This window comes from Anabas testudineus, chromosome 17 (genome assembly GCF_900324465.2).
Source record: "Anabas testudineus chromosome 17, fAnaTes1.2, whole genome shotgun sequence".
Classification (NCBI taxonomy): Eukaryota; Metazoa; Chordata; class Actinopteri; order Anabantiformes; family Anabantidae; genus Anabas; species Anabas testudineus.
In genome coordinates, this window is record NC_046626.1 from 21,283,822 (window position 1) to 21,309,457 (window position 25,636).

Sequence of the window (25,636 nt, forward strand, 5' to 3'; positions counted from 1 at the left end):
TTATAATTCGACCAATAGGAGAGTTTACCTCACAAATCAAGACTCATAAAAACCATTCATGTATGAAAATGGTTTATAAATTTAAATGAGCCAGTGCTGAGGCTTGTGAGTCCAAACAGTAGGACATGTATGTACATAACAAATCTGTAAGCACTCAACCAATTCTATACTTTCGTAGTACACATTTATTATTACCAAGTGGTATCGCAGCTTTTCGCAGTTATAAAATTGCACAGGCTGATATTGTGATATTATAATATGATAATACTGCACACAGCACTAAAAACAATATGAAACTATTTATTGTCAACTACTTTAATGACAAAACAAGAGGTTTGTCTGTGTCTCACTTTCAGAATTTTAATTCTTTCTGAGGCTCGGTATTTTCCTCAAACACATCTTAACGGAACACAGTGCTGCTGAATGACACTTAAAACCTGTGATAATCATTCAGCTCAAGTCTAACAAATCATTACCAAACCAGTCTGGGAATAAACACAGAACAGCTCTATTCATTAGACGTACTCGAGTGCACTGTGCCGATAATTCAGAGGTAAACATATACGGGTGTTGTTTGTGATGGCGGTGACCTGCTGCCTATTCAGAGCGGATTATTGGCTAAACACACTCAGCCAATCAATGTTTACCTCGATTTCTCTGGCGCTGCCTTCGTCCAGTCTCACCAGTGTTTGCTGTTTTATGCACAGTATTTGCAGAATGAAGATGAAACTTACAAGTGATGGATTTTCTTTACTCTTCTCCTGCAGTTAAACAGAGAACTGAACTAATGAAGATGAGATCAACAAAGGTGGAGCTCGAATTACAGATTATTATGCACGTTTGAATGGTTAATTACACTGTGTAACTTCCTACTTATTTAATGAATTAATTGTTCAGTGGTGAAATCACTGACTCATCTGGAGTTTAACACCTCGTTAAAGAATATTTCTTTTTCTTTTACAGCATGTATGAGTGTAAGAGGAGGTCGGGCTAGCTGCTGCCTGGGGCCTCAGATCTCAGGAGTTATATATACTCTAAATATGTGAATTTCATGCATCATATGTTGTGTTATCTGTTAATATTGTGTTGTATTGTCATGTTATCCAGCAAGTATCAAACAACAAGTTAACACACTAATGTAAATTGGTCTTTATGTATTATTTATGTAGTAGAAACCTATTTTAAGCTGCTTTCACACATGCACTGAAACTCAGTGAAGAGAAACATCTCTGAACTTTACCCATGTGAGCTGTATGTTATATAACCCAGACTTTACCCTCTGACTTGTTCTACTGATGATTTGATTTCGACTGTGTACTTTTTGTGTCTCGTCGTGTCTCCTGCACGCCTACACAGCGACCACACCCTCTCCCCAAAATCAAACAGACTTTTTCCCTGAGGGGAAACATATGTCACCCAGACTTTCTCCTGCTGTGTGCACAACTCTGCACAACATCCGGACCTGATCCTACGGAGATAGTTCAAGTTCATATGTTAAAAATGCTTTAGAAGTTTATTGTCTGTACATTTTTTGCTTGATTCCTTTACTGGGACGTAACCCAGGAGTAAACATTTTATCTACACAGTTATTCTTTGTGACTCACAGGATTTTAATAAGACTTTTTCTGAGATTTAATGTAGACTGCAGATGAACTCTAGTTATTCCTTTTTCTGTTCTCTGATCCAATACCTGCCTTATCATTATATTACAGGATATTGACTGTGTTTCTGTAAAACGCTCATACAAAGTGTGGTTGGCAGAGCTCCACTGAAGCTGACACACAACTTAACATGACTCCACTGTTGTGCACAAAATGAATTCTGCTGCTGATACATCATAAGAGATAAACACAGAAATCCTCATGACATATGCCAAACAAGAGCAGTAAGACAGAGGAACACTGACAAGAAGATTTACAGTCTCAGAAATGACCAGAGAAATAAACACAACAAAACCTGCACATCACCTACAGACTTCCTGTTTTACGGTCATGTGCAGGTTGAAAATGCCTAAAAAACAATCAAACATGTGATTCCTCCTCACCTATGAACAGCTGGCTGTTGAGCTGCAGGTGAAAGTGTCCGTCAGTCGGAGCCTCCTGTGTAGCAGCAGGAAGTTCGTCCAGCCTAAGAAGCGCTTCTTTCACGTTCCGCTCAGCTCGGACTCGGTGCCACCGGTTGTCGTTCAGCGGGACACTCGACTCCACACGGACCTCCAGAGGCCCGTTACCGACATCGAAGGAGAAAATCACCTGAGTGGAAGCTACAAACCAAACAGGTGAGACAGGAAGGACGAGTCAGAGTGGTTCTGTGAAGTCACCCTGACCATCTCCTGATATCAGTGTTTATTATTTACAATAACCAACACCAAGCTTTACACAGGAGGCTGGTAATTCCTTAAAAAAAACACTTAACTCCCCATATTCTCTTTTGAAATAAACTGTCAACGTATTAGATATCAATTTAAACTGACTTCAAGGAGCTTATCTTCCAATCAGAAGGCTTTTATGTTTTCTGCTTCATTCTTCTGGAATAAGTCACAGAAGGAAATTAAATTTGTTATCAGAGATTGAATTTATAGCAGCATCATTTTCCTTAGTAGTCTAAAACAACCAGCTACAGGCTACAACTAAAACTTGCTAAATTACTTATCGATCATCTTGTAGTGATCATCACTTCATGCAGCACATCTAACGTTTTGATAATAGTGACCAAGAACTGAGAGTTCCTCATGTACCCACACGTCTCGTTCGATAACTTCAACACCACAAAAGGAGACGATGTTCCTGTAACAAATCCTCACTCCTCATATTTTGGAAAGAGAAGAAGATGTATTTCTCTGGGAGCACAGAACAAAATGAAACAATATCCCAGCTTCCTACATAACTTCATTAAGACCCAGCTGCAGAATCACAGCGCGATGTGAGGCAGCTGCAGCCTAATGACGGCTGCCAGCCGAGCTGCAGTATTCAGGCCTGCAACAACCACCCTGCTGATGATTTCCCCGAGGAGAGAAGCTGTTGGTGCAGCAGCGTCACTGTACTAGAGTGAATTCTTTCAAAATTCTCTCTCTACAAAAACATAAAACAGCAAACGCAACCCCAACCAAACTGGTGAAATGGGTTGACTGAGCTGTTGGAGGACTTTAATAATTGATTTAGGAGAGGTTTGTGTTCACTAGGGCACTGGAAGCATTTTTTTTACAAAGATGTGCAGAGAGGAGCCTACAGGATAAGACAAAACAAAATGGTGCTAACATATCTTTCTGTTTTTATCTGTTTGGTTAAGAAACATGGTTAAAAAAGGTTAAAGAACAAACATTGGTTACATGGTGTAACCCCACCTCTCTGAGTGTAGTAGAATTGGAAAATAGATAGTTTGTTTGAGCTGTGTTCACTTGATGCATTTCTCTTTTTTACTGAAGGAATACCTTAGTTACCAACCAAATATCATCAACGCTGCCTGCAGCCAGTAAAAAAACAAAAAACAAACAGTAGAACAGTTTCCCAGAAGACTGAAGGATCTTATAAGTTGATTCCATTTGGGGGTCATGTGATCAGCTGTGATTAAGTTGATTTGAGACTGTGCTGTTAGAGTTTGTGTGACATTCACTGTTAAAGTGAGGACAGGTCAAGACAAGAGTTCAACAAACTGAAAATAAACACTTCTCCCCCAGGACAGTTTCATACTGATTAAGCCTGAAACCTCAGGGTTTTATAAAGACTTTGACTTCCAGGTTTCACTGACTCGTCACTGTAATCCGGATTAAATCGTTACCCTCGAGCTCCTACTTACAGCTCAGCTCGATCCGGATGAAGTCTTTGATGCCCAGGTTTTCCAGGAACACGCCAGAAGAGGCCGTGGTTTTAAACAGGAAGGAGATATCTGCGCTCAGCTCTCCGTGGAAGGTGGGAAAGTGGAGGTACGATGTCTCCTTGTCGAAAAACGCAACATTCCAGAAGTTTTCTAAGAAACATAATGTAAAGTCACTGAAATCACATTACATCAAGTTCGGCAATGAACTCAGCTAATGAGCTTTAATTACACTCTTGTTTAATTTGTCAAGACAACATTTGTACATCGACCCACTTGGATCAATGGAAACAGCTCTAATACAATAAATACAAACAATTTAAAGAGGGAAATCTGCATTAGCTGGTGAGGTGTTCAACAAAATGTGCATCAATCGTGATAATAATCAGCTTCTACAAGCAGAGAAGCCGTGTCCAGATGGATTTGTTGTTGCCATGACAGGTGGGATAACAAATCTAACATAATCCCATAACAGAGTCTGAAAAACACTGTTCTTATTAATGTCTTCGAGCTTAAACCTGCTTCTGTTGGAGGAAACAGGGAACAGAGAGCAGTATTTTCAGAAACAGAAAAATCTGTCATCGCTCCATCAAACGTAACTAGGCAACCAGAGCTGGACTTACTGTCTCCATGACAACGGAGTGGTCCCACCCGGTAGGCGGCCTCTGACCCCGGCCTCTGGATGTCGCCCAGCACCAGAGCCCTCACAGGGAGGTTCTCCTTATGGGTCAGCAGACCTGAGTCTTCAGTCCTGGATGAGGAAGAAGATGAGGAAGAGGAGGAGAGATGAAGAAAAGAGGGAAACAGATGAGAAAGAGGAAAAATAAAGTAAAAAGAGGTGGAAAAGATTAAGAGTGGGATGATAAAGAAGGAAAACAAGTAGAAGAATGAAGAGAGAGAAGATGAAGAAAGAAGAGGAGAGGACAAGGAGAAGAAAAGGAGACAAAGGAGAAGGAAAAAGAAGAGAAAGTATCAGAGATAAGGACAAGAAGAAACGAAGAAGGAATATCAGAATAGATAAGGATGGAGGAGATACAGACAGAACAGGAGGAGTGTGTGAGGCGAGAAGGAATGATGGAAAAAAAAGAAGAGATGAAAGAGACGAGAAGAGTGAAGTGAGAGAGATGGAGCAGCAAAGATGAAAAACATGAGGAAGAAGAAGGAAATATTAGCATAAACCACACAAGATTTGATTGAATTACTAACTAATATCTATAAATAACAGATTAGAAGTCATATTTCTCAGGCTCCTGTGAGATGCTTCAGACGACTTCTCAGGATTCAGATTGTTTCAGATCCATCGAGACACTTGACACTTCACCGCTGTCCTTTCTAAAAGAGCTCCCAGACCAACAGCTGAGAGACGAGCGCCGTCCATTATCACCCATGTTCAGCTTTTTGCACTTCAGATAATCAGCATGGACGGAGGGTGAGAGGATCTGATGAGTGGCCTGAACAAGAAGTGTGAAGATGAACAGAAGGCAGGAAGTGACGTGTGGAGGAGACAGCCGGACGGATCAGCACATGACAAATGGTCTAAAGTTGGTTTCATGTCCAAAGGATGAGTTTAAAAGGTGAAGACCCACTGATGAGTAGATCAAAAACAAGCAGTAACTGAGGTTCGAGAGGATTTTAGTTAAAATGTATTATTACAACAACCTGAACTGATTTCTGCTCATTGTCTTTTGTTACTGCACTTACTGGTGACTTGTGTTGTGTTTTCATTGGTTAAAGTCGACTGTTGTAGCACAGTTTCCTCTCATAAGATCAGTTAAGTGTCACTAAAGCACTAAAGTTTAATTTATTCTGTGGCAGCTAAACTTCAGAGTGAACATCAAACTAACCAGACAGCAGAGCATAAAGATCTGACCACTGAATATGCTGCATAACTGCATCTCTGAATGAAGGATGGTGAACAGTTAAACACTGGATCAGTAAAATCACCTGCTGCAGTAAACACCTGTACGCTGGCTGAGGTGCAGCAGTGAGCAGATGCAGGTACACAGAATAAACCCCCTCTGGAGGATTGACAGGTAACATCTTCCCACGTTGCAGTTTTTAATGTGCAGTGATTTGAGCCACATGCTGCCACACTACTCTTTAAGGCAGTGCCCCCCCCTCCCCACAGGCAGCATAAATACCCTGTTAAATCTGCTCTAAAGCTGGAGAGAAGTGCTGCCTGCAGGAACCAACTCAGGGAACAAATGACTCTCTGATGATGAATTATAGGCCAGAGGCTCCACAGCTTCACGGCAACTGCTAATATGAAGTGAACAAGTAAAAACCATCTGATTACAGTGATGAGCTGCAAGGAGCAGACAATGAAACAAACCTGACAGTAGAAGTGTACGGATCAGCACCCGAGGAGGTTTTTACTGAGGATCCTTTATACTGCAGTACTACTACATAAAAGTACTGAATTAGAAATCAAGAAGTTATCCATTAAAACAGTCCATGTGTAACGTATGTGAAGAAAATAAAACTGTTAAATAAATGTAATGAAGTAAGCAGCAGGAGAAGTATGAGAAAATGAAAGTACATTAAATTATTTATATTTCAACTTTACCAATATGCACGTCACTGAATTTTGTACTGGACTATTACTGTACTGGAGTACTATAAAGTAGAAATTTTTCTGTAAATGAACAGCTTCATACTTGAACGACATCTCAGCCCAAATAAATCAATAAATGTTTGGTCCCTAATAATAATAATTCCAATAACAGTCATCATGTTTGTGGATTTACTAAGTTCAGTACCACTCCATGCGGTCGGCGTCACAGTTGCAGTAGTGTTGTGGATCCACACAGTCGCCCTGAAGGCCGCAGGCACACTGCTGGCTGCCTGGCTGAGCTCCACCCCAGTAAGTCTGGAGGAGGCCAGGACCAGGACCACCGAGCCACCAGCTGAACGGGGAGCCCTCTGAAACACAAACACACGTCACCTCTTCTTCTTCAGCTTTCTATAGGAACTCACATCTGACATGTGACTGTCCTGTGATTTGTTACAGGTTAACCAAAAAACTAAAAGTTCTTCTTCACAGACATAAAAGCTTCTCAATGTCTCAAATATGAAACTCCGCTGCATCGATGGTTCGTCTTTCCAGTCCTGCAGCCTTATAAGTCGGTTTATTGATCGAGTCTGTTAAGTTGCTGGTAATTAAAACAATCTGATTAGTGCACAGCAGAAGGTTGAATGGAAATAACAAGAGAAGAAGAAAACTGATGTGAGCGACACGTGTGTCTGGACACAGACGCTCTCTTTAGAAACACCGTGAAAATAACTGTGTCCTAAAATGAACAGAAAATACTGTATGGAAACATTTCCCATCAGTCAGCATCTCAAGGTGCACAGAGCGATGTTGGCCAGCTCCTACCCTAACACTGAATAAATTGTTTTGGGGGTGGAAGGCGATGATAGTATATCATGAAAAATGTATTTCCCACGGTCAGGATGGAGAGAAGGTGATAGAAAAAGTCTCTGATGACTCAGCACTGCTTTATTTTCCCAGAGAGCAGCAGAGAGTTTGTAAAGGAACTCCTATTTCTCTGCCTGTTCCTCCTTTTCTATCACTTTCTCTATTTTCATCTGTCGTTTTATTAGCTGCCCTCAAAAAATGTTGTCACTCACATTTCTCTTTCAGAAAATGTTTAGATTGTAGAGAGAAACTATGAAGACGTGTCCAAGCTGAGTCTGTGGCTGGATATCATCATTTTATTCATCATTTCTCTTAACGTATGCTGTGAAATAATTCAACATCGGCCACAACTGATGCACTGAGTAATTGTACACTGAGTAAGTACTTTGTGTACTTCTGCCTGAGAAGGATTCGCTGCCATTAGGACAGATTCAGTTTAACTTTGTTATTACTTTAAGTTATTCTGTGTTTTTCTACCATCTCTGAGTCAATACAAGCAAGAAAACACTAAAGTAAACAAAGACAACATGGATCAGCAGCAGGACGAGGTATTAAACAAAATCCCAAACAATCAATTCGTCTGAATCATTTGTGAAAAGGAAGAAAATCCCTGCAATCACACTAACTGAGAAGCAAAGAGCTTCACATAATTATTTTGTTCTTTGTGTCTGAGTGAGTAAAAAAGATGTGAGACTAACGCCCAGCTGTAGAGAGCCTTAACCAAGCTTTCATTAAGTTGTACTTAACCCAACAGGTCAATAAAGACGAGATTTGTTTACAGTCTTTTCGTATTCCAGCAGAGCTTGAGGGTGACTGACGGAAAAGGAGGAAGGAGTTCTCTCCCCGAGATACGATTATATGAGATTAAAAGATTAAAGGATTAGGATTAGATAGGATCTACTTTTAAAATTAATAAAGTGATATCACAGAATGAAAAGTCGAACTTTGACTCTATTAGAGGTGATATAAGTTGAACAATGCTGTGTGTCTGAGACAGAGACCAGCAACACGAATCAAAACACGTGTTTTCTACTGTTAGTGAAATTTATCCAGCTCTGTGCAGATTTAACTGAAATGTGATCAACACGTGAACATGAGCCAGAATAAGTCAGAGAAAAAATGTGCAGGTAACGTAGCCTGAAACTAACCGGCCTCACCTGGGGTGTTGAGGAGGCGGGACTTCCTGCAGTGGTAGGACAGTTCCTGTTCGCAGTGATCTGATTGGCTGATAACAGCCCACAGTTGTTCCTCTTGAGATGAGTAGTCAAAGTGAACTACGTGCTGCTCTGAACCTGGAGAGGTCCGGACTCTGGTCAGATCAGTGTTGTTGTGCTGGATCACCATCCACGTGTTCTCCTCTGGTGAGAATAAAAACATACAGAAGATAATATCAGCTGTTAGCATACAGCTGGAACACGTGTGATGTACATGCTAATGGATGGTGTTTCTATACAGCTGAAGTTATTTATACATATATAATTATACTTGTATGATGTGTCAAGTCATATAACAGTAAATGACATGAACCGTTATCATCACGTACAGTTATGTAATAGTTAATCATACACTAAGTGATGAAGTCACCTGTCATGTTGCAGTAGACCAGCTGTGGTTTGATTGGTCCGCTGCCGTCCACGTCGATGTAAAAGTGTCCCGACGTGTTGCCGTTGTGTTTGTATGCCTCACACGACGGTTCGTACACAGCTGGGAGGAAGATAATGAGATGTTACACAGTGGAGGACCAGGTTTTATTTTTTACAGAGGTTCAGTCCAGCTGAAGAGGAAACTAATGACTGATGGAATCAGATCGTCCTCCGTAGTCAAGCAGGTGTTTCAGAAAATGATCTTCTCATATGAACTGAAACTACTTCACTCAAGGTTCTGATGGTGTCACACAACAGAACAGGTGTTTACAGAGAAGCTGATAGTAAATATGGATAATGAAAAACATTTTTATGTAGTTTAGCTGTATGTAAATATGATTTCTAGGACACAGTGCTGCTACAGAGATAAAGAGGAAGAACCCGAGCTTCAAGTCAAATCTGTATGTAAAGGTTCCCACACTCCGCTGCTCACCTGCTCGTCTCCGGTCGTCTCCACAGCCTTTGATTCATCACATGCCCTCAGTGTGTTTAGAAAAAGGTTTTCACTGAAACATCAGCAATAAAAATGAGACCTGAGGTGAAGTGTGTGGGAAACTCGTCTATTCTGGTCTCGAGGATTTGACTCGAGGGACCCGCGGAGCCAGCGAATCCCACCTGTAAGCTCGCCTTACCTCCACGGTTTGATTTATTCATTCAGTGTTTGGCAGTTTAGTCACAGCGTCTGACTTACACTGTTTTCCACAGGACTTCTGATAACTATTAGCCTCTGCAGTATCACTCACATGCAAACAGATTTAATAATACTGTAACCTGCAGCACAGAGACGAAGGATGAGCAGATATTAAAAGTGCCTCCCAGAGGGCGGGCGTTTTATTACAGCTTGGGCCTGTTTTTGTGTATTTGGCCATATCTGTCTTTTTATTATGAGAACACTGATTCACAAACCTAATCGCTGGTTTAATGAAGTCTGACAGGTCAATAAACTCGAGTTTGATAAGCAGGATGATCACACGGATCAGAAAGAACCAGAGGTTTAGATCGGGGGGGGGGGGGGCTCTGAAAAAACAACAACTATAGTTTTATTTGGTTGATTCCTGTGTTAATGAAATAAAAGCACAGACCTTTATCACCTTTTACTTTAATGGGTTTTAATGGGACTGTAAAGAAGATCTGATCTCATCTTATCAGATCTATCTGTGTTTGCAGCCTCTGGGTTTAAATTATGCAGGAGGAAATATCTCCCTTCATGATTCTGCTTGACACAAGCCCTCACTCCTCATTTGTATTCCATCTGTCCCGCTTCTCTCTCTCTATTCATTTCCTCCTTTGGTTTAGTCGTGTTCGTCTGACAGGTGACTTACAGCTGTGGCAGGTGGCTCCGCCGTAGCCGCTGTCGGAGCAGTTACAGTGGAAGACGGTCCAGGTCTGACTGCAGCGGCCCCCGTGTTCACAACGGCTGGGAGAACACCTGATAAACAGAGACAGACACATTCACACACTGAGACTATTTATATTTATGTTGTTCCTGTGTTCATTTAACAGCCTCGTGGTGAGTTTTCTGCAGTAGTATCATCAGGATACTGGAACAGTGGAGTACAAGAGAGGAACATAAAGCAGCAGTTTGTCTTGTTGATCAGTTTAGACATTTAAAATGACTTTGCACCCATTTCACTGCCGGAGTCCACAGGTAAAAAAAAAAAAAGGCTCTGCACCTACAGAGTAAATTAAATCCAGGAGAGCTCATTTATCTTTGGTCTAATTATAACCTTAAAGGGGAACTCCACCTATTTTAAACATGCACGCTGCCTTATTGTCTTATTGTTTTTATGGCTCTAATAAAGTATTAGTGAGCTTCTAAAAGCTCTGATTGGCCTTTGACTTTCTAACCACGGGGGAATCGTGCTTTTAAACTCCCACCACTTTCCAGAGAGTGAAAACTACTTTAAACTACATTAAACTAAATGCCCCCTTATAAACTGCAGCTTTCCATTTCACTTTTAACCAAAGCTCTTCAAGGTTATTTATTTAATGGCCATCAGCACGCCTGCTAAACAGCAGCGGAGGAGGCTCTCAATCAGAACATCTTTTATTTAAATTCTCAGTTTATTCCCAGGTGTTGAATGGAACTTTGGAAACAACTTTCACCTTTCCTCTGAGTAATGAAAAGAATAATTCCTTTACTTCATAGATTTCTTTTTTCAATTGTTTCTTTAGTTTTATTTAAAAGGGAAAACTTCTGCAGAACACATAGTGTCCTTTGACTCCGCAGCGGATCTTCACTGACTGAGCTGAGCTGCTCTTCTAAAGTTCTCTGACTGTTTGAAGACGGTCTTTAAAATAATCAGCTGTGTAGGTTGGAGAGAGATGGAAAGAATTAAAAGAGGGAGAGGGAATATGAAAATATATTATTTAGAGACACCGTACTGTGTGTTGTTATTCTTCAGCATATACAGATATATTATACTGAACACCTCAGAAATTACCAAGGGATTGGAGAAAATGCCTTCATACTGCATTCACATGCACGACCATCCATTTAACCTTTTAAACACGCTCACACACTTTCACTGAGATGTCAGATACATGTGTGATCGTGACACCAGTCATCTGCGGCCACTGTGTCTAATCCATCACGGCCTATTATCGGGTTAACTTGGCGGTTTCTTTTTAGAAAGCAAACACACAAGAAGCAGCAGAAACTCCTGTGAGACGCCACCTTTCTCCAGGCTGGAGGTGTTCTCAGTTCTCTCTCTCCATCCTGAGCACACTTCTGATTGCGTACCTCAGCTCAAATGGAACTGAATCATAGGAAAACCACTGACTTCAGGAAACAACATGAGGACCTGATCATCAATGGAGACAAGATGGAGAACAGCAGCTCTACTTTCCTAAATAAACCAAGCTGTCCAAACAGCTCACGCTACTTTACCACCTCTCCACAGAGAGTAGTACTAACATACTGCATCAGTACGACGCACTAACCGACAGCTCCCAGGGAGTCATAAACACTTCCAGGACATAATCAGCCACTTTCTACCCTCACTGGAGGACGTCTTTGGATCATGCAGCCTCTGCAGAGCCAGCAGCATTGTACCACTGTGTCTTCAGCCTGTTGCCTTTTGAGAGTCATAAAACCCACAGCTCTAGAAATAAGTAATAACTTTTATTTTTATTATTTCCTATTGCACAAATAGTTCCTACTTCTGCAGCTTTAGACTGGAGATAAAAACGACAGTGCAGGTACGAGTTTGTACGTTTACAATGTTGACAAATGATAAAAAAACTGATTTAGAAAAAACGTCTGACCTGCAAGAAAAACAACAGTTTACGATAAGACATCACAGCTGATCTGATCTATATGATGAAGATGATGTGACCTCATTAGATAAGGAACAACAACAGTCCATGAGTAAGTGTTTTCATCCACACTCACTGCTTTCCATCTGTTCCTGGATCGGCTGGATCCAGGAGGGTTGACAGAAACACTCCCACACACACACACACACACACACACACACACACACACACACACACACACACACACACACACACACACACACACACACACACACACACACACACAACGTACAGTAAATCACTGCTTGGCAGTGTGTGTATTTCTTTACCTGTGTTCATAAATGGAAGTTTACTTAAGTGACTGTACTGTATGTGACAGCGTGTGTTTGCTGAAACTCAGGCAGGAATATTGAAGAGAGAATTGATGACTGCACAGAATCTGCAGCCTCCTTTTTATTTAGATAAAAGCCCTGACTCAGCAGCCTGCCACTGGGCGATTGTCCCCCACATTTATCTCTATATTACTTTGATCTAAGAGTAGGCTGCAGCCTTGCAGATAAAGCACTTAGTTCTCACTTTAAATTCACATTATATATTTAGTGCTTGAGTATGTGTGAGGTATAGGGAGGATTTCAGAGATCACTCCGTCTTTTTTGTCTAAATAATCTGTCCACTGTACTGACAAGAGCTATGAAGCATTTAGTAAGAATGTGAGTCCACACAACAAACTCAAGGCTCAGCGCTGCAGACATATCTGTACGTCTCTCTAAGCAGACATCTGAGTCCTAAAAAACCCAAACAGCAAAAGAATGAATGACAGCATTAATGAACTGGGGGCTTTGTTATGCTGTTGCCAGCTACGGCTCCGTTCGCTGTAATTGAAGCTGAATCTCACACAGCAACAGGTTCTTATTAAGGGCCAGTCTTAGAGAGGGTGCAGCCTTTACCCTGGTACAGAGCCACATTTAGTCAGAAATAAACAATTAATCACAAGAACAGCTGAGTGGTGTAATGTGATGCTATTGACAAATTGAATTACACGTGACAAACATTTTTTTCTAAATTCATTCAATCACAGCTTTATGGGTGTTTTATAGGAGCATCCTATGCACAGGCAGTGTTGTCGTACTGATGAAATAAAGAAACACAATTTACATGTACAAAGGGCTCCACCAGGAATTAGTTCTACTGACACAAGAAACTCAGAACAACCAGGATGGCCGAGTGGTAAAGGCGTTGGACTTAAGTTCCAATGAGCAAACGCTCACGTGGGTTCGAACCCCACTCCTGGTATCTCGTGCTTCAAGCCTGGATATTAATGTTATAAAGTAATGAACCAACAGCAGAGAGAATACCTGGTGTGTTCAACTTTATGTCTGTTAATGTGGTATTTTCAAAGCTGGTGCTGAGTTCATGTGATACTGCCATGCAGAATGTGCACAAGTGAAGCTCCAAACTGATGAGGGCACATAAGCGGCTGCACAGTTCAATGTCAATCAATTCAATCAGTTCAATTTCTATCCCCAATCTAAGACGTCACAGTCGTCACTGATGTCAAAACTTCAGAAACAAGAAGCTCTACCATGTAACACAGGGTCATTAAATCACAAAACTACAACTGGTTTGGTTCTGATCCACTAACACTTCTAAAACCTCGATGACAATAGTTGATGATCTCTGTGAAAGTGTTGACGGGCCAGTTGTGTCAGTAATTTAATTTAGAATACACTACAAGATTAATAAAGACGCCTTCAGGCACCTATGTAAAAAGGGAAATGTAAGAATAAGGCCTCTTTACGGGTTCCTGTCTGTGCACAGAAAGGTCGTTCATGGTCCGATGACCCTCATCTCCCTCTTCCTCCTCTATAGGAAATAGCTTCTGTTGGCTTTTTGATAATGTTGCTCACAATAAGAACACAGACGGTTCCTGAAGTAAATTCAGTCTCAGTGTCGACTGCTTCTGTTCTTCAACGGGAATTATGGGTCACATCTATTAAATGCATGGCTGCTTTACACTGGGCTCATTGCATGAGGTTACAGTGCTATTAAGTCTGCACACAGACGTAACAGATGAGAATATGGAAGTTTAGCTTGAAACTCCATTTTCCACAAATTCAATCACCAGAGAACCAGTGAGGTTATGTTCACTAGGAGCTGTGATGTTTTTATCTTGTTCTGAGCGTCAATATTAATCTAATGAAAAAAGAAGACATTTCATTTCATTTAAATCCTTCTATGCTGGTTTTAGCCTTGGATTGAGTTTTTAGTGTTAAACTGAAAATAAACACAGATTATGATCCACACGACTAATTAACTTGTAACACAGAGAGCTCCTGCTTTGTTTCCTAGGTCAGTCTAACTCATTACAAGTAAAATGTGTAAAATCCTAAGAGCTATCTGTGAATTTAGGCTTTTCAGCCGTTTGATGGTTTAATTCTTGATATAAAAGTGACGCTATCTGTAAAAACATGGTGCTAATTGAAAAATACAGACAAACAAGTGAGATCAACATCTTATTATAGTGAGAATCAGATGAGAGAATTTGTCAGGGAGAATGAAATAACCAGTGGTTATTTAACACCTCACGTCTCCACTGAACAATAATTCTCCATCCCTTAATGGAAACAGTGTGTGTTAGTGTGTGTAAGTGTGTGTGTGTCTTTCATGGATCCAACACTCCACACCACTCCAACTCAAAAATAAATTACTCTGCCAAACAAATCAAAGAAAAGCAGAATTACATTTCACTTTCACAAATCTCATATAAATTTGTGTGTCAGCACGATCGAGACAGCAAATAATAAAAAATACAACAAACGTCTGACTGAACACGACAGATACGGGTCTCTGTTTGCAGAACAGCAGCCTGGCCTCACCTCAGGTGACCAGGATGGCCGAGTGGTAAAGGCGTTGGACTTAAGATCCAATGGGTAAATACCCACGTGGGTTCGAACCCCACTCCTGGTAAAACACTTCCTTTAAACAGTAAAGTCTTAAAATCACTAAGTGATGATTTAATGATCATGTGCTTCAACTCCTCACTGGCCTTCTGTTGAATCAAATCACCTTTTATACCCTCATGTTTCCACAGGCGTTCTTCAACAGGCCTGATTTGTTGACATTTTATTGCACTGTTCTGTCCATTAAAGGTTATGGAGGGTGGAGGTTTGGGACACTTTTGGGAGTTCTCTTGGGGACACTTCCCACTCCTCACTGTCACGAGTCACTGAGCGCTACAAACTTTAAGCTGGAATGGGGTCAACAGCAAAGACTGTAAACAGGCAGATCAGCTGTGCAGTGACAGCAGAGACTTCCACAACAGTCCCTCAACACTGAGACAGAGCAACTGCTGTTGTTGGTTCTGACCTGTCAATGATGCCGCACATGTCGATCTGCAGCTGGCTGTAGTTTCCCAGCAGTCTTTGCTGCACCATGATTAGGTCTACTGCCTCGTTGTCCACAGAGAAGAGGCGCATGCAGCCCTGGAAAATGTCAAACGGGTTTCTACATTCTTGTCTGTCTTCAGGAGGACAACCTGGAGAAGAGTAAAGAAGAAGACCTTTATAACTACAACGTCAATTAACAATAACTGGTTCTTAATGAAGGTAACAGAGCTGACAACTCACGTTTTTAAGCTAATGCTTTTTAAATGAATTGTGTAAATATTCCTAGAGGAAAATAACAAAGTTAATATGATTTAAGCAAAGAGCAAAGGTGGAAACTCTTCACACAAATCAGATGGAAGATTTCACAGTGATTAAAATTCACTGTTCAGCTTAGTCGGCAGATGTTGTCACCCCATTAAATAGTCGTTAACAGTAGTTATTACACCCTAATTATGCTTTGGTAGATGTAAACCACACCAGCAGGTAAGTCAGAAGGTGTATACACAGTTTATATACACGTGTTAAAATTAGATGACCTCTGATTACACCTGGAGCAAAATACATTGTAGGTGACGTCATGTGAAGAGAGAGGAGGTCAGGCTGGACGACCTTCACACGGGAACTGACTGAAACCTGTGGCTTCAACACAAACTATGATCTTTCATATATTAGAGGTATTTTCAAGTGGCTGAAATGATGAAAATATAGGTCAGGTTTTAATCAGGTTATTGTTTTTAGTGAAAGAGGAAATAGTGAGACGTGTAAATAAAGTGAGAGTGTTCGTGCAGGATGATTAAAAGCTTAAGGCATCTGAAGAACATCTGTGATGAGAGAGAAGAGGAAAAGGACGAGACAAAGAAGTCGAGGAAGCAAAACGAGAATGAAACAAAGGGGAGAGGGAAAGAATCGAGGAGGAGAGGAGGAAGATGAAGTTTCATTATAAAACAGCCACAAGCTGAATTTGGCTCAGTGCACACACAGCTGTGAAGGTGAGTACTGACGACAGAAACATTGCTGCACAATATACACAGCTTTCAAATATTAATCCACATCTTTCAGGGCAAAAATGAAAAGTTCATATGAAGTATATATCCAATATACGTATCTCCACTATAATAGAAACAGATCAGTTTTATATTAAGTGTAAATTATTATTATATTTACTGAAACTATACTCAGACTATTCTTCCCCAAACTCAACTCATTACAGGGAGAACTGGGACAGTTACTGTGTGAATATATGGTAAAAAACTACCATATATCTATATTTATATATATATTACAATACAAAATATAGGAAACGTGAACAGTATAGGAAAACAGAAAATACTGAGTGTGACCTCTGGGGAGAGAAGGACATATATATATATATAGCACTGTTAAAAAACAAATCGAACTGAGACCTAAGACCTTTTACACGGTGCTGTATCTATTCAGTGAATATTTCTAATTATAAAGACGTATCCAGTAATTGAACTGAACTAACAGATACTTGCATTCTTACCACCAAAGAAGAGTTGATGTCCTGCAGTGACAGGAAATGACGGGCTGCCGTGAGCGACACCTCCTTCTTCTTCATCTATAGCGATGATCAGTCGTCCTCGTCTGGAGGTTAAATCGACTGAATGCCACTGACCGTCATTTAGAGCAGAACCTGGAGACAATTCAAAGACGAAAATATTACTAAAGATCACTGATGGAGATCTGATCAGTGCTGTGACTCATCTTCATGTCACCTATCTACCTACCTACCTCAGGAACCAACCAGCTCCACAGGCTCAGTCGTCATTCCATTGACAGAAATCTGAATAACTCATTAATAGTTTATTTATTTTCTCAGTAAAGGTTTTAACCCAGTTTAGCTCTGATTTCTGTGCCTCCCTCTCGTCCTCTCCTCCTCCTTTACCCGTGTTCTCTGTGCTGGACCCCGACACCGCTCTCCTTCTGCTAGCTGTCTCATTTCAGATGGACTGAATATAGATCGTCATCCCCCAGGAGTCCTGACCTCTTCCTCCTCTCCCTCCCTTCTGTCTCTCTCCTCACCTGTGTTTGTTCCTTTGTGTTTTGTCTTCATGGTGGAGAATGTAAGATTTGTGGTGTTGGGCTGTGCATTGCACTGGAAATAAAACCTTTTTTTTTAAAGTTTTTTGAACGTCTATAATGGGAAAATGTGATATTTTCAATAATATTAAACCAATAATTTTTGGATATTTGATGTTGATCCAACAGGTAAAGATATCTGCATATGTTGACTTGGCCTCCACACATTGTTTATTCATGAAACAATTAACTGATTAATATTATCATTATAATGAACATTACTGTTTACAATAGATCACAGACAACACAGAGCAATGAGTAGAACAGGAAACAAAAACAGGTTTAAAAACACGGAACAACATAAAATATGATACATGTAACTGAACCAAGGCGTTAATGCTGTGAAGTGTAAAGAAAACCAGCTGTTCAGCAGCCTTTGATAAAATAATACCAAAGATTTCTGTGTTCATTAGTAGACAGTAAAAGAAAGAAGCAATGATAACACATGAGCTCAATATAAATTAAAACAATAAAGGGATTAGACCAGATTTTGTACAGATTCTCAGGCACGAGCCTGAGTTAATGTTCTACTTCAGAAATTATTTGTTATGTTATGTAGAGCAACACGTTCAACACGTTCAACACGTTCAGGCAGAGAACAGGGTTAACAATCAGTTTGACAGGTTGTGGGACCAACCTGCACTGAGCTCCAGCAGCGCTCTGCCTTCCTTATGAACCTGCAGCCGGAGTCGGGCCTCACTCAGGTACAGCCAGACCACGCCCCTTTGCTGAGGCAGGTTAAATGTGAGCAGAAGCCCCGCCCTGTTCCACGTCCTGAACTGAAACCCCACAGAAAAGCCCCCCAGATCGGGAGCTGTGGGCCCCGGCAACTGGAGGAAGCTCTGGGGGCCGGGGAACGTCACAGCGACGGAAACTGGCTCAGCACAAGAGAAGGTCACATTGCCCTGAGAGGGAAACAAGCAAAGAGGGAGGGAGAGGAGGTGGGGCAGGAAACATGATTACTAGAGAGAGATAAAAGAAAACATGAATATTAATGAGCTGCAGAGGGCGTGTCACGCAACCTCATATCCTAATGATCTCATCAGCAAGTCTCCTTGAGAATAAAAGTCATGAATCCAAAGTAGAAAAATCCAGGTGTAGAGAGCTGGATAAGCGATGAACGGCACGATGTAGGCGTCTCCGTCGTGGTCCAGTGTTTAGAGTAAGACTGCAGCAGTAATATACAGTCCCAGCACCCTGTAGGGAATATCAGCCTGCCGTCTTTATACCGCTGCAGAAACACAGACGACATCTAAAAGCCCTTTGTAGAGCTCTTCAAGTGATATATGAAAGTAAATAGTGGAGGACGCAGCACTACTGCAAAATATAAGGGAAAAAGTGAGCTATAAAATTCCCTCCAAAAGACGTGCACTAACACACGTGCACGTCCAGAATCCTCCACTCCTTTTGTTTTCATGCCTCTCTATTAAAATGCACTAAGACTGCGTTAAAACTCCACAACTCATAAAACAGCTTCTATTAAGCCTTCACCAGTGAATGTGCTTCTCTGCTCCCTGACCCCGTTCATTAGAAAGCTGCTGCACTCTGACCTCGCTCCACTTATTGTCATCTAAAGGTCCCACTGACAATAGAGAAGGAAGAGTCTGTGAAACCATCGCCTGCTCTCGTCTGTGCTCTCATTACTCACTGTCCTCGTTAAGCGCTCCTTAGCTTCATTAACCAGCTAGCAGCTCGTTAACAGCAGCCTCCCCGTTATTTCCCAGTGGTGCTCTAGAGGCACCAACACGTGCGACCACACCTGCACGTACACAAACACAACCTCACCTGGTGATCTGTAGTAAAATATGTGTGTGTTTGGACTCAACACAAAAAACTCTCAGCTGAATGTTTTATTACCTTCTTCTGAGCCAAAATCTATTTTGTGGAGGGTTGAAATCAGCGGCAAATTTTATTTCACAGTAGGCAGCTCAGCTCCAGCTGCTGATGCTGTATCCTGACTCAGAGATCTAGAAAAGAAAAACTCTATATAACATGATGGGAGTGAGTATTTCTCTTTGTATCTACCTGTTGGAGATCGTTACTTAGACCTTTATAAATGATTTGTAGTAATTTATATTTCACATGTTTGTACAGAGGCTTGGTTCGGCTCTGTCAGCAGGGTGGGTTACAACTGCACAGGAGGACAACACATCAATACAGAGGGTTTTACTGCACGAGTCAAGTTAAAGCTACACGTGACTTTGTACTGTGAGGCAGAATAACTCACTGACATCCCCGTATTAAACTGTCACTGCTAATTTATTAACAAACAATTAATACTTTGTCCTCCTCAGTAACTGTTGTCTACCTCTGTAGATGCTTCACACCTCTCACTCGGTAACTCTTCAACTCTGTCTGTGCTGAGTTTACAGTGTCTACACTGGGAACTGATGATGGGAACAACAGGTCCATCATCAGGGCTACATCCTTCGCACAAAGCCACAACATGGGCGTCACATTCTCAGAGCTTCTTCAAATGTGGCTGAGAAATGCAGCGATTGATGAGAGAGAACCTATCCCAAGATTCTCGAGGATGCTGGAGGAGTAGTAAACAAATATAAAAAGTTAAATCAGGTGATGTTAGCTAGCAGCTATTGGAGCGACCAGTTCAGACGCAACCTGCCCACATCCAAGTGGCAACAGCTGTTGTTGTGTAAAATATAAATATATCTGTTTAACTTATTAATATTCTTCTAATCACAACCCACAACTTCCTGCTCTCTGAAGTCAGTAAAGGGTTCCTAATTCTTTCTTAGCCGTGGGTTTAAATTACCTTTACAGTGACTGTTTTAATGCACTTACTGCTACAGTAACTTGGTGGTCGCTGTGTGCAGCTAGTTGTATCAGGTTGAGGTCGTTGAACAGAAGGTTTTCCACACAGCCATGGAAGTTGGAGATGGTTTCTGGTTTCTCAGAGTCGAGGCTCTGGTCTGCTCCTACACTCAGCTTAAAAAACACACATATGGCACAAATCAAATATATATATATATATATACATGTTTATATGGATTTTTTAGTAGGTTGTGTTTTTTTCTCACCTGTTCAATGTCCCAGTGGTTGAACTCAGCAGGGAGTTGAATCCTCTCCGTGTGTTTGTCCACAGTGAGGTTGAGGTGAACTCTTCTCCTCTCCAGCACCACGTGGTGCCAGTGTTGGTCGTCCAACAGGCTGCCGAGAGAAGCACGCCGCCGCGGTTCAGAGGATGAGGTCCGGCCTGGAAACGAAGAGGAGAATGAAAAAGTAATAGATAGACGTCATGAAGAGGAACAAAGGAGGATGAAGAGTAGGTGAGGGTGAAGCAGGTGATGAAGGTAAACGACGACTGGGCAGTAGAATATGAAGGTAAAAGTGGAGAAGAGGAGCAGAGAGGGATAAGAACAGAGGACGAGAGGAGAACAATGACAGAGGAGAAGAAAGAGGAAGAACATAAAGGAAGGAAGGATGGTAGAAGAGGACTATTTCTAGGCTGTTACTGAAAACTAATCACAGCGAGAAGTGAAAATTACACAGAGACTCAGACTTTTAATCAACACATCACCAATGTTTAATCTGCAAAATCTAAGTTTAACATAATAAAGGAGAGAAAAGAATCATTCTTCATAAAATGGGATGAGACTTCACTGGGAAGCTGAACAGACTGACATTTACTTTGTCTTATCATCTGTATCTGGTATTCGGGTTATTTCAGCTACAACAGCTCATAAACCAGTCAAACTGTGTCATTTGTGTCTGTTTCTCTTTTCCTGTCTTTATTTATCTGATCTGACAGTCGTCCGACTTGTTAGTTTGTTCTTCTGTGCTACTTTCTGACAATCTGACCTGGTGTCAAGGGAACGCAGGTCCAATGACAGCTACAGCAACGTCTAAAAATATTTCCCTTTTCTCAGCTTCCCGCAGAGAGGAGCACGGCGAGGTCGTCCTCTCCCATCTCATTACTCAATATCTGCATAATTGCACCGAGAAGTGAAGCCAAATATGTGATAAAGCCTAATCTGAAAAACCACAGAGGAAACACAGCGAGGCGTCATTAATGATAGATGAGCATCCGCCGGTCCAAATAAGGAGATCCATCCCCCAAAGTACTGGAGAGAAACTTTGTGTTTCTGCTGAGAGAAGGAAGTGGAGGCACAACTGAGGAGTCAATCATTAAAAATGTATTTGTTATTCTTCAGGGGCCACAATTCTGACTTCAGAGGGAGAAACAGAGACAGTTGAGAAGTTGACAGGCAAATAACTGTTTGATTTTTCTGACAATTGAAAAAAGTGGAATCAGACGAAATCTCTGCACCTGAATGTGCAACAGGTGTGTCGTGAACAAAAACACCAACACTGTCTCACAGGCTGTAAAATGTTTGTTAGATTTCTGCTGGTGTGGTGATTAACGGCATTATGTTACAGATGTTTGACCTCGGTTGTTTCAAAGTTTTGATAATGCTGCTGAACCTCTTTTGTGACAAAATGGTCCAATTAAAGTGACTCTAACACTGAGAAGCCACAAAGATCTTTATGCTACACAATAAACTAATCAGTCGGGAAGAATTGTGATAATAAGCTGCTGTCTCTCAAAACTAGACTGTGAACTAATTAATTTGGCAACGAAATGAAAACATGCAGCATGATGCTTCAGCTGTGTTGGTTTACTGCTCATTTCAAACAAGTGACAGTTTAAAAATCTGACGTCACAATCGGGGGTCATATGATTCTGTGCCTTCAGCCAGCTCCAAAGTGATATTTGTCTTACGAGACATTTAAAAACCTGGGTCAGTGGCTGATGTTCATCGTCAATGCAGAGCTGGCAGCAAAATACCCCACAGAGTGAAACAGATTCAAAGTGAGACCAGATACACGACAGGAAAGGTTCAGAAAGGCTCAACTTAAAAGTGAAATGGGAATAATCTCTAACATTTGGGAGGAACTGTGGTTACTGTGAGGGGAGCCTGTTCCAAAGAACGTCTACAGTTAAAAATGTGTGTGAAAGTCTTATTTTGTCTCACTGTCCATCACCTTAACCACTCGACCATCGAAGCTCAATAAGAGACAAGAACGGGTCAAAAACCAGAGTCAGTAACTAAATAAATAAAAAGCTGATCAGCGTTGTCTCAGTTTCTCAAACATAAATTAGTGGGACAGAGAAAAACAAGAACGACATGTTCTCAGTTCCCAGCGTCGTTGGTTTGTTCTTCAACTGTTCGGTCGGTGCAACAAACCCCAAGAACTGCAGCTTTAAGCCACATCTTCCATCACAGCGGACCAACAGATGGTTGTGGATGTGGTTGGAAGCTGGTACACAGGTAAAGATGCTCAGAAAAGTTCCATAATTTATTTGACACGTGCGTTAAATCACCAAATTAAACTGATCAGTCAGATTATTGGTAAAGAGGAACCTCTAAATCCTAAACCACTGAACATTTAAAACAAGGACTCAAGTATCTGTGATCATTGTCAGAGAGTCTGGACAACAACATGATGAGAGGTTGGAAAGATGACTTCTGTGTGTAAAGTGGTATTAATGGAGGTGATACACATGTTAGACAGACATGTTAGACAGACATGTTAGACATGTTAGACAGACATGTTAGACATGTTAGACAGACATGTTAGACAGACATGTTAGACATGTTAGACAGACATGTTAGACAGACATGTTAGACAGACATGTTAGACATGTTAGACATGTTAGACATGTTAGACAGACATGTTAGACAGACATGTTAGACAGACATGTTAGACATGTTAGACATGTTAGACATGTTAGACAGACATGTTAGACAGACATGTTAGACAGACATGTTAGACAGACATGTTAGACATGTTAGACATGTTAGACAGACATGTTAGACAGACATGTTAGACATGTTAGACAGACATGTTAGACAGACATGTTAGACAGACATGTTAGACAGACAGGACTCTGATGAACTGACTGGACTTTTATGTGTGTTAACTAACGATGATGATTAAACACAGAGGAACATGCTCATAGAAAACTGTGTTAAACTGGGTAAAGACGGTATCATCTCGTTGTTTCTGGCCTGCTGTTACATTAAAGTTGTTCAAAGTCTGATTCTGGAGAAACACCCTGACAGCTGCTCTCAGACCAGTCTATAATTATTTCAGCAGTTCACTGGCACGCGTTCACAAACACCATGTCTGTGACATAATCAGCAGGAAGCAGAAGCTCTTTTGTATTTTCTTTTGTGTTTCTCTCACATCTTCCACTTTCCACCCACTGAATATAGTCGGTTGTATATTATAAGGCTGTAGAAACACGATGACAGGACGACAATAGTCGCCTTCGTAGTAGTAACAGTTTCAAATGAAGAATATAAGAAACGATCAAACCAAAACAAGAGCTGCAGAATGATTGTGTAACTCACGACGGACAGGGAGCATCACACAAGTTATTAATTAGTATAATTATAAATCCTACTTTATATTATATAACTGCTCATTGTTGTTACTATAAAGACAATAAAGGTCACAGTGAGTCTCTGTGAATCTGGTTCCTCTGGTTTTAGACACTAGTTTTCTCAGACTGTATTTCAGGTGATGTGATTTTCTATATTGTAGATTTCCCAACAGCTTCAGCTACCAGCTCAGTGTCAGAGACACTTCATGCTGCAAATAAATTAAACTATGCAGAGGAAATTTGCATATGTGTTCCTGTGAATGTTGTGTGGATTGGAGATTTAACGAACACGTCCACTGGGGCAGTGTCACATTTAGCACAGAACCATTTACTGAAGACACAGAATAAATCTGTAAACACAAATCAGTGGCACAGCACTACAACCAATCGCTGGTGAAGCAAACTGGGATAAACAAACATAAAGGAAGACGAGACGGGAAACGGGAGTAAATGTGTTGAAAGGGAGCAAATGACACTTTCTAATTTCATCAGCTAGTTGCTTCTTTTCAAGTAGCAGAGATAAAATTTCACATGTTTCTGAAGATGTAATCATGTTAAAATGGTTCCAGACACAAAGACTCATCGTATATATATATTAATATATGTATGTTCCCTCAAACATCAGTTTAATCAGCACTGTATGAAAGTGAAAGTTTAATTTATGCTGCAATAAATATACAAATAAATAAATGTGATTAGTGTATTTTTATGTTCAAATAAATGCATATTTATGAGTTTCTACTTTCATGTAGTTATGTATTTCTACATTTATTCTCTTTTTCTGGGTTAAACTGGGGTTAGGACCACCTACATCATTAACATAGAGAGAGATCAGATGAACAGAATAAATGAATGTTTGTATGTATGTATTAATAAATGTAAAATAACACACTGCATTATATAAACATACAAATCATGTCCATTTATCTTAATTTATTGTATTAATGCTTTCATTATTATTATATGTTTGTTTTTTATTTACTGTAAATTAGAAGATTTACCATCAAATCTCACTTTGGTTTTCTGTGTTGCTGTTTCTGTGCAGGACTGTTACTCAGAGCTGAATCCTAACATGAACTGCATCTGCTCTGCAGGGGGTCCGACCCTGGCCGGGTTAGAGTTAGCAGAGCTGGACCACGTATAAGGTAAGATCACTGCACCCTGAGACGACCTAAATTACACAATATGTAACCTGAAGAGAGAAAGAAAGAGAGCGAGGCGGCAAAAACACTGAGTGGGAGGAACAAAGTAGAAATTATGAGACAGAAATCTGAAGGACGCTCTACTGAAAAGAGCCTCATGGAACTTCACATAACATAAAAGCCAAATAATTGCATTGACATATCGAAAAGACCAAGACACTTAGCGATGAAGGAGGAGGAAAACAGAACATGTGGTCGGGGAGAATATGAAAAGGGTCTGTTTGTGTGTCTGGGACATAGAGGAGAAAAGATAAGAGGGAAGCTAAAAAAGGCAAATGGTCTCTTTAGAGAGGGAAAAATGAAGCTGTATGAGATGTGGAGAGACAAACCAAGACAAAGAACAGCAATTACAACAGGAGGAGTGGTGCAGAGGAACATGGAGAGGAACAGAGGGAGTCCAAGAAGAA

General features: G+C 40.8%; 1 protein-coding gene and 2 non-coding genes across 3 annotated transcripts in view; 2 read left to right on the forward strand and 1 right to left on the reverse strand.

Moving 5' to 3' along the window:
* Nucleotides 1-25,636, reverse strand: part of LOC113172098 (contactin-associated protein-like 4) — a 75,692-nt gene that overhangs the window by 13,658 nt on the left and 36,398 nt on the right. The window contains exons 6-17 of the mRNA XM_026374927.1: nt 20,657-20,832; nt 20,421-20,564; nt 18,256-18,523; nt 17,023-17,172; nt 15,499-15,667; nt 10,197-10,303; nt 8,816-8,935; nt 8,389-8,589; nt 6,573-6,735; nt 4,437-4,564; nt 3,796-3,966; nt 2,045-2,263 (exon numbers count right to left, since the gene is read on the reverse strand). Of these exons, the coding sequence (XP_026230712.1) occupies nt 2,045-2,263; nt 3,796-3,966; nt 4,437-4,564; nt 6,573-6,735; nt 8,389-8,589; nt 8,816-8,935; nt 10,197-10,303; nt 15,499-15,667; nt 17,023-17,172; nt 18,256-18,523; nt 20,421-20,564; nt 20,657-20,832 (2,016 nt within the window). The remainder of the gene's footprint in view (nt 1-2,044; nt 2,264-3,795; nt 3,967-4,436; nt 4,565-6,572; nt 6,736-8,388; nt 8,590-8,815; nt 8,936-10,196; nt 10,304-15,498; nt 15,668-17,022; nt 17,173-18,255; nt 18,524-20,420; nt 20,565-20,656; nt 20,833-25,636) is intronic.
* trnal-uaa lies at nt 13,343-13,425 on the forward strand. Its single transcript has one exon. It is a non-coding gene; the product is annotated as a tRNA-Leu (tRNA).
* Nucleotides 15,017-15,099, forward strand: trnal-uaa. The gene has a single exon. It is a non-coding gene; the product is annotated as a tRNA-Leu (tRNA).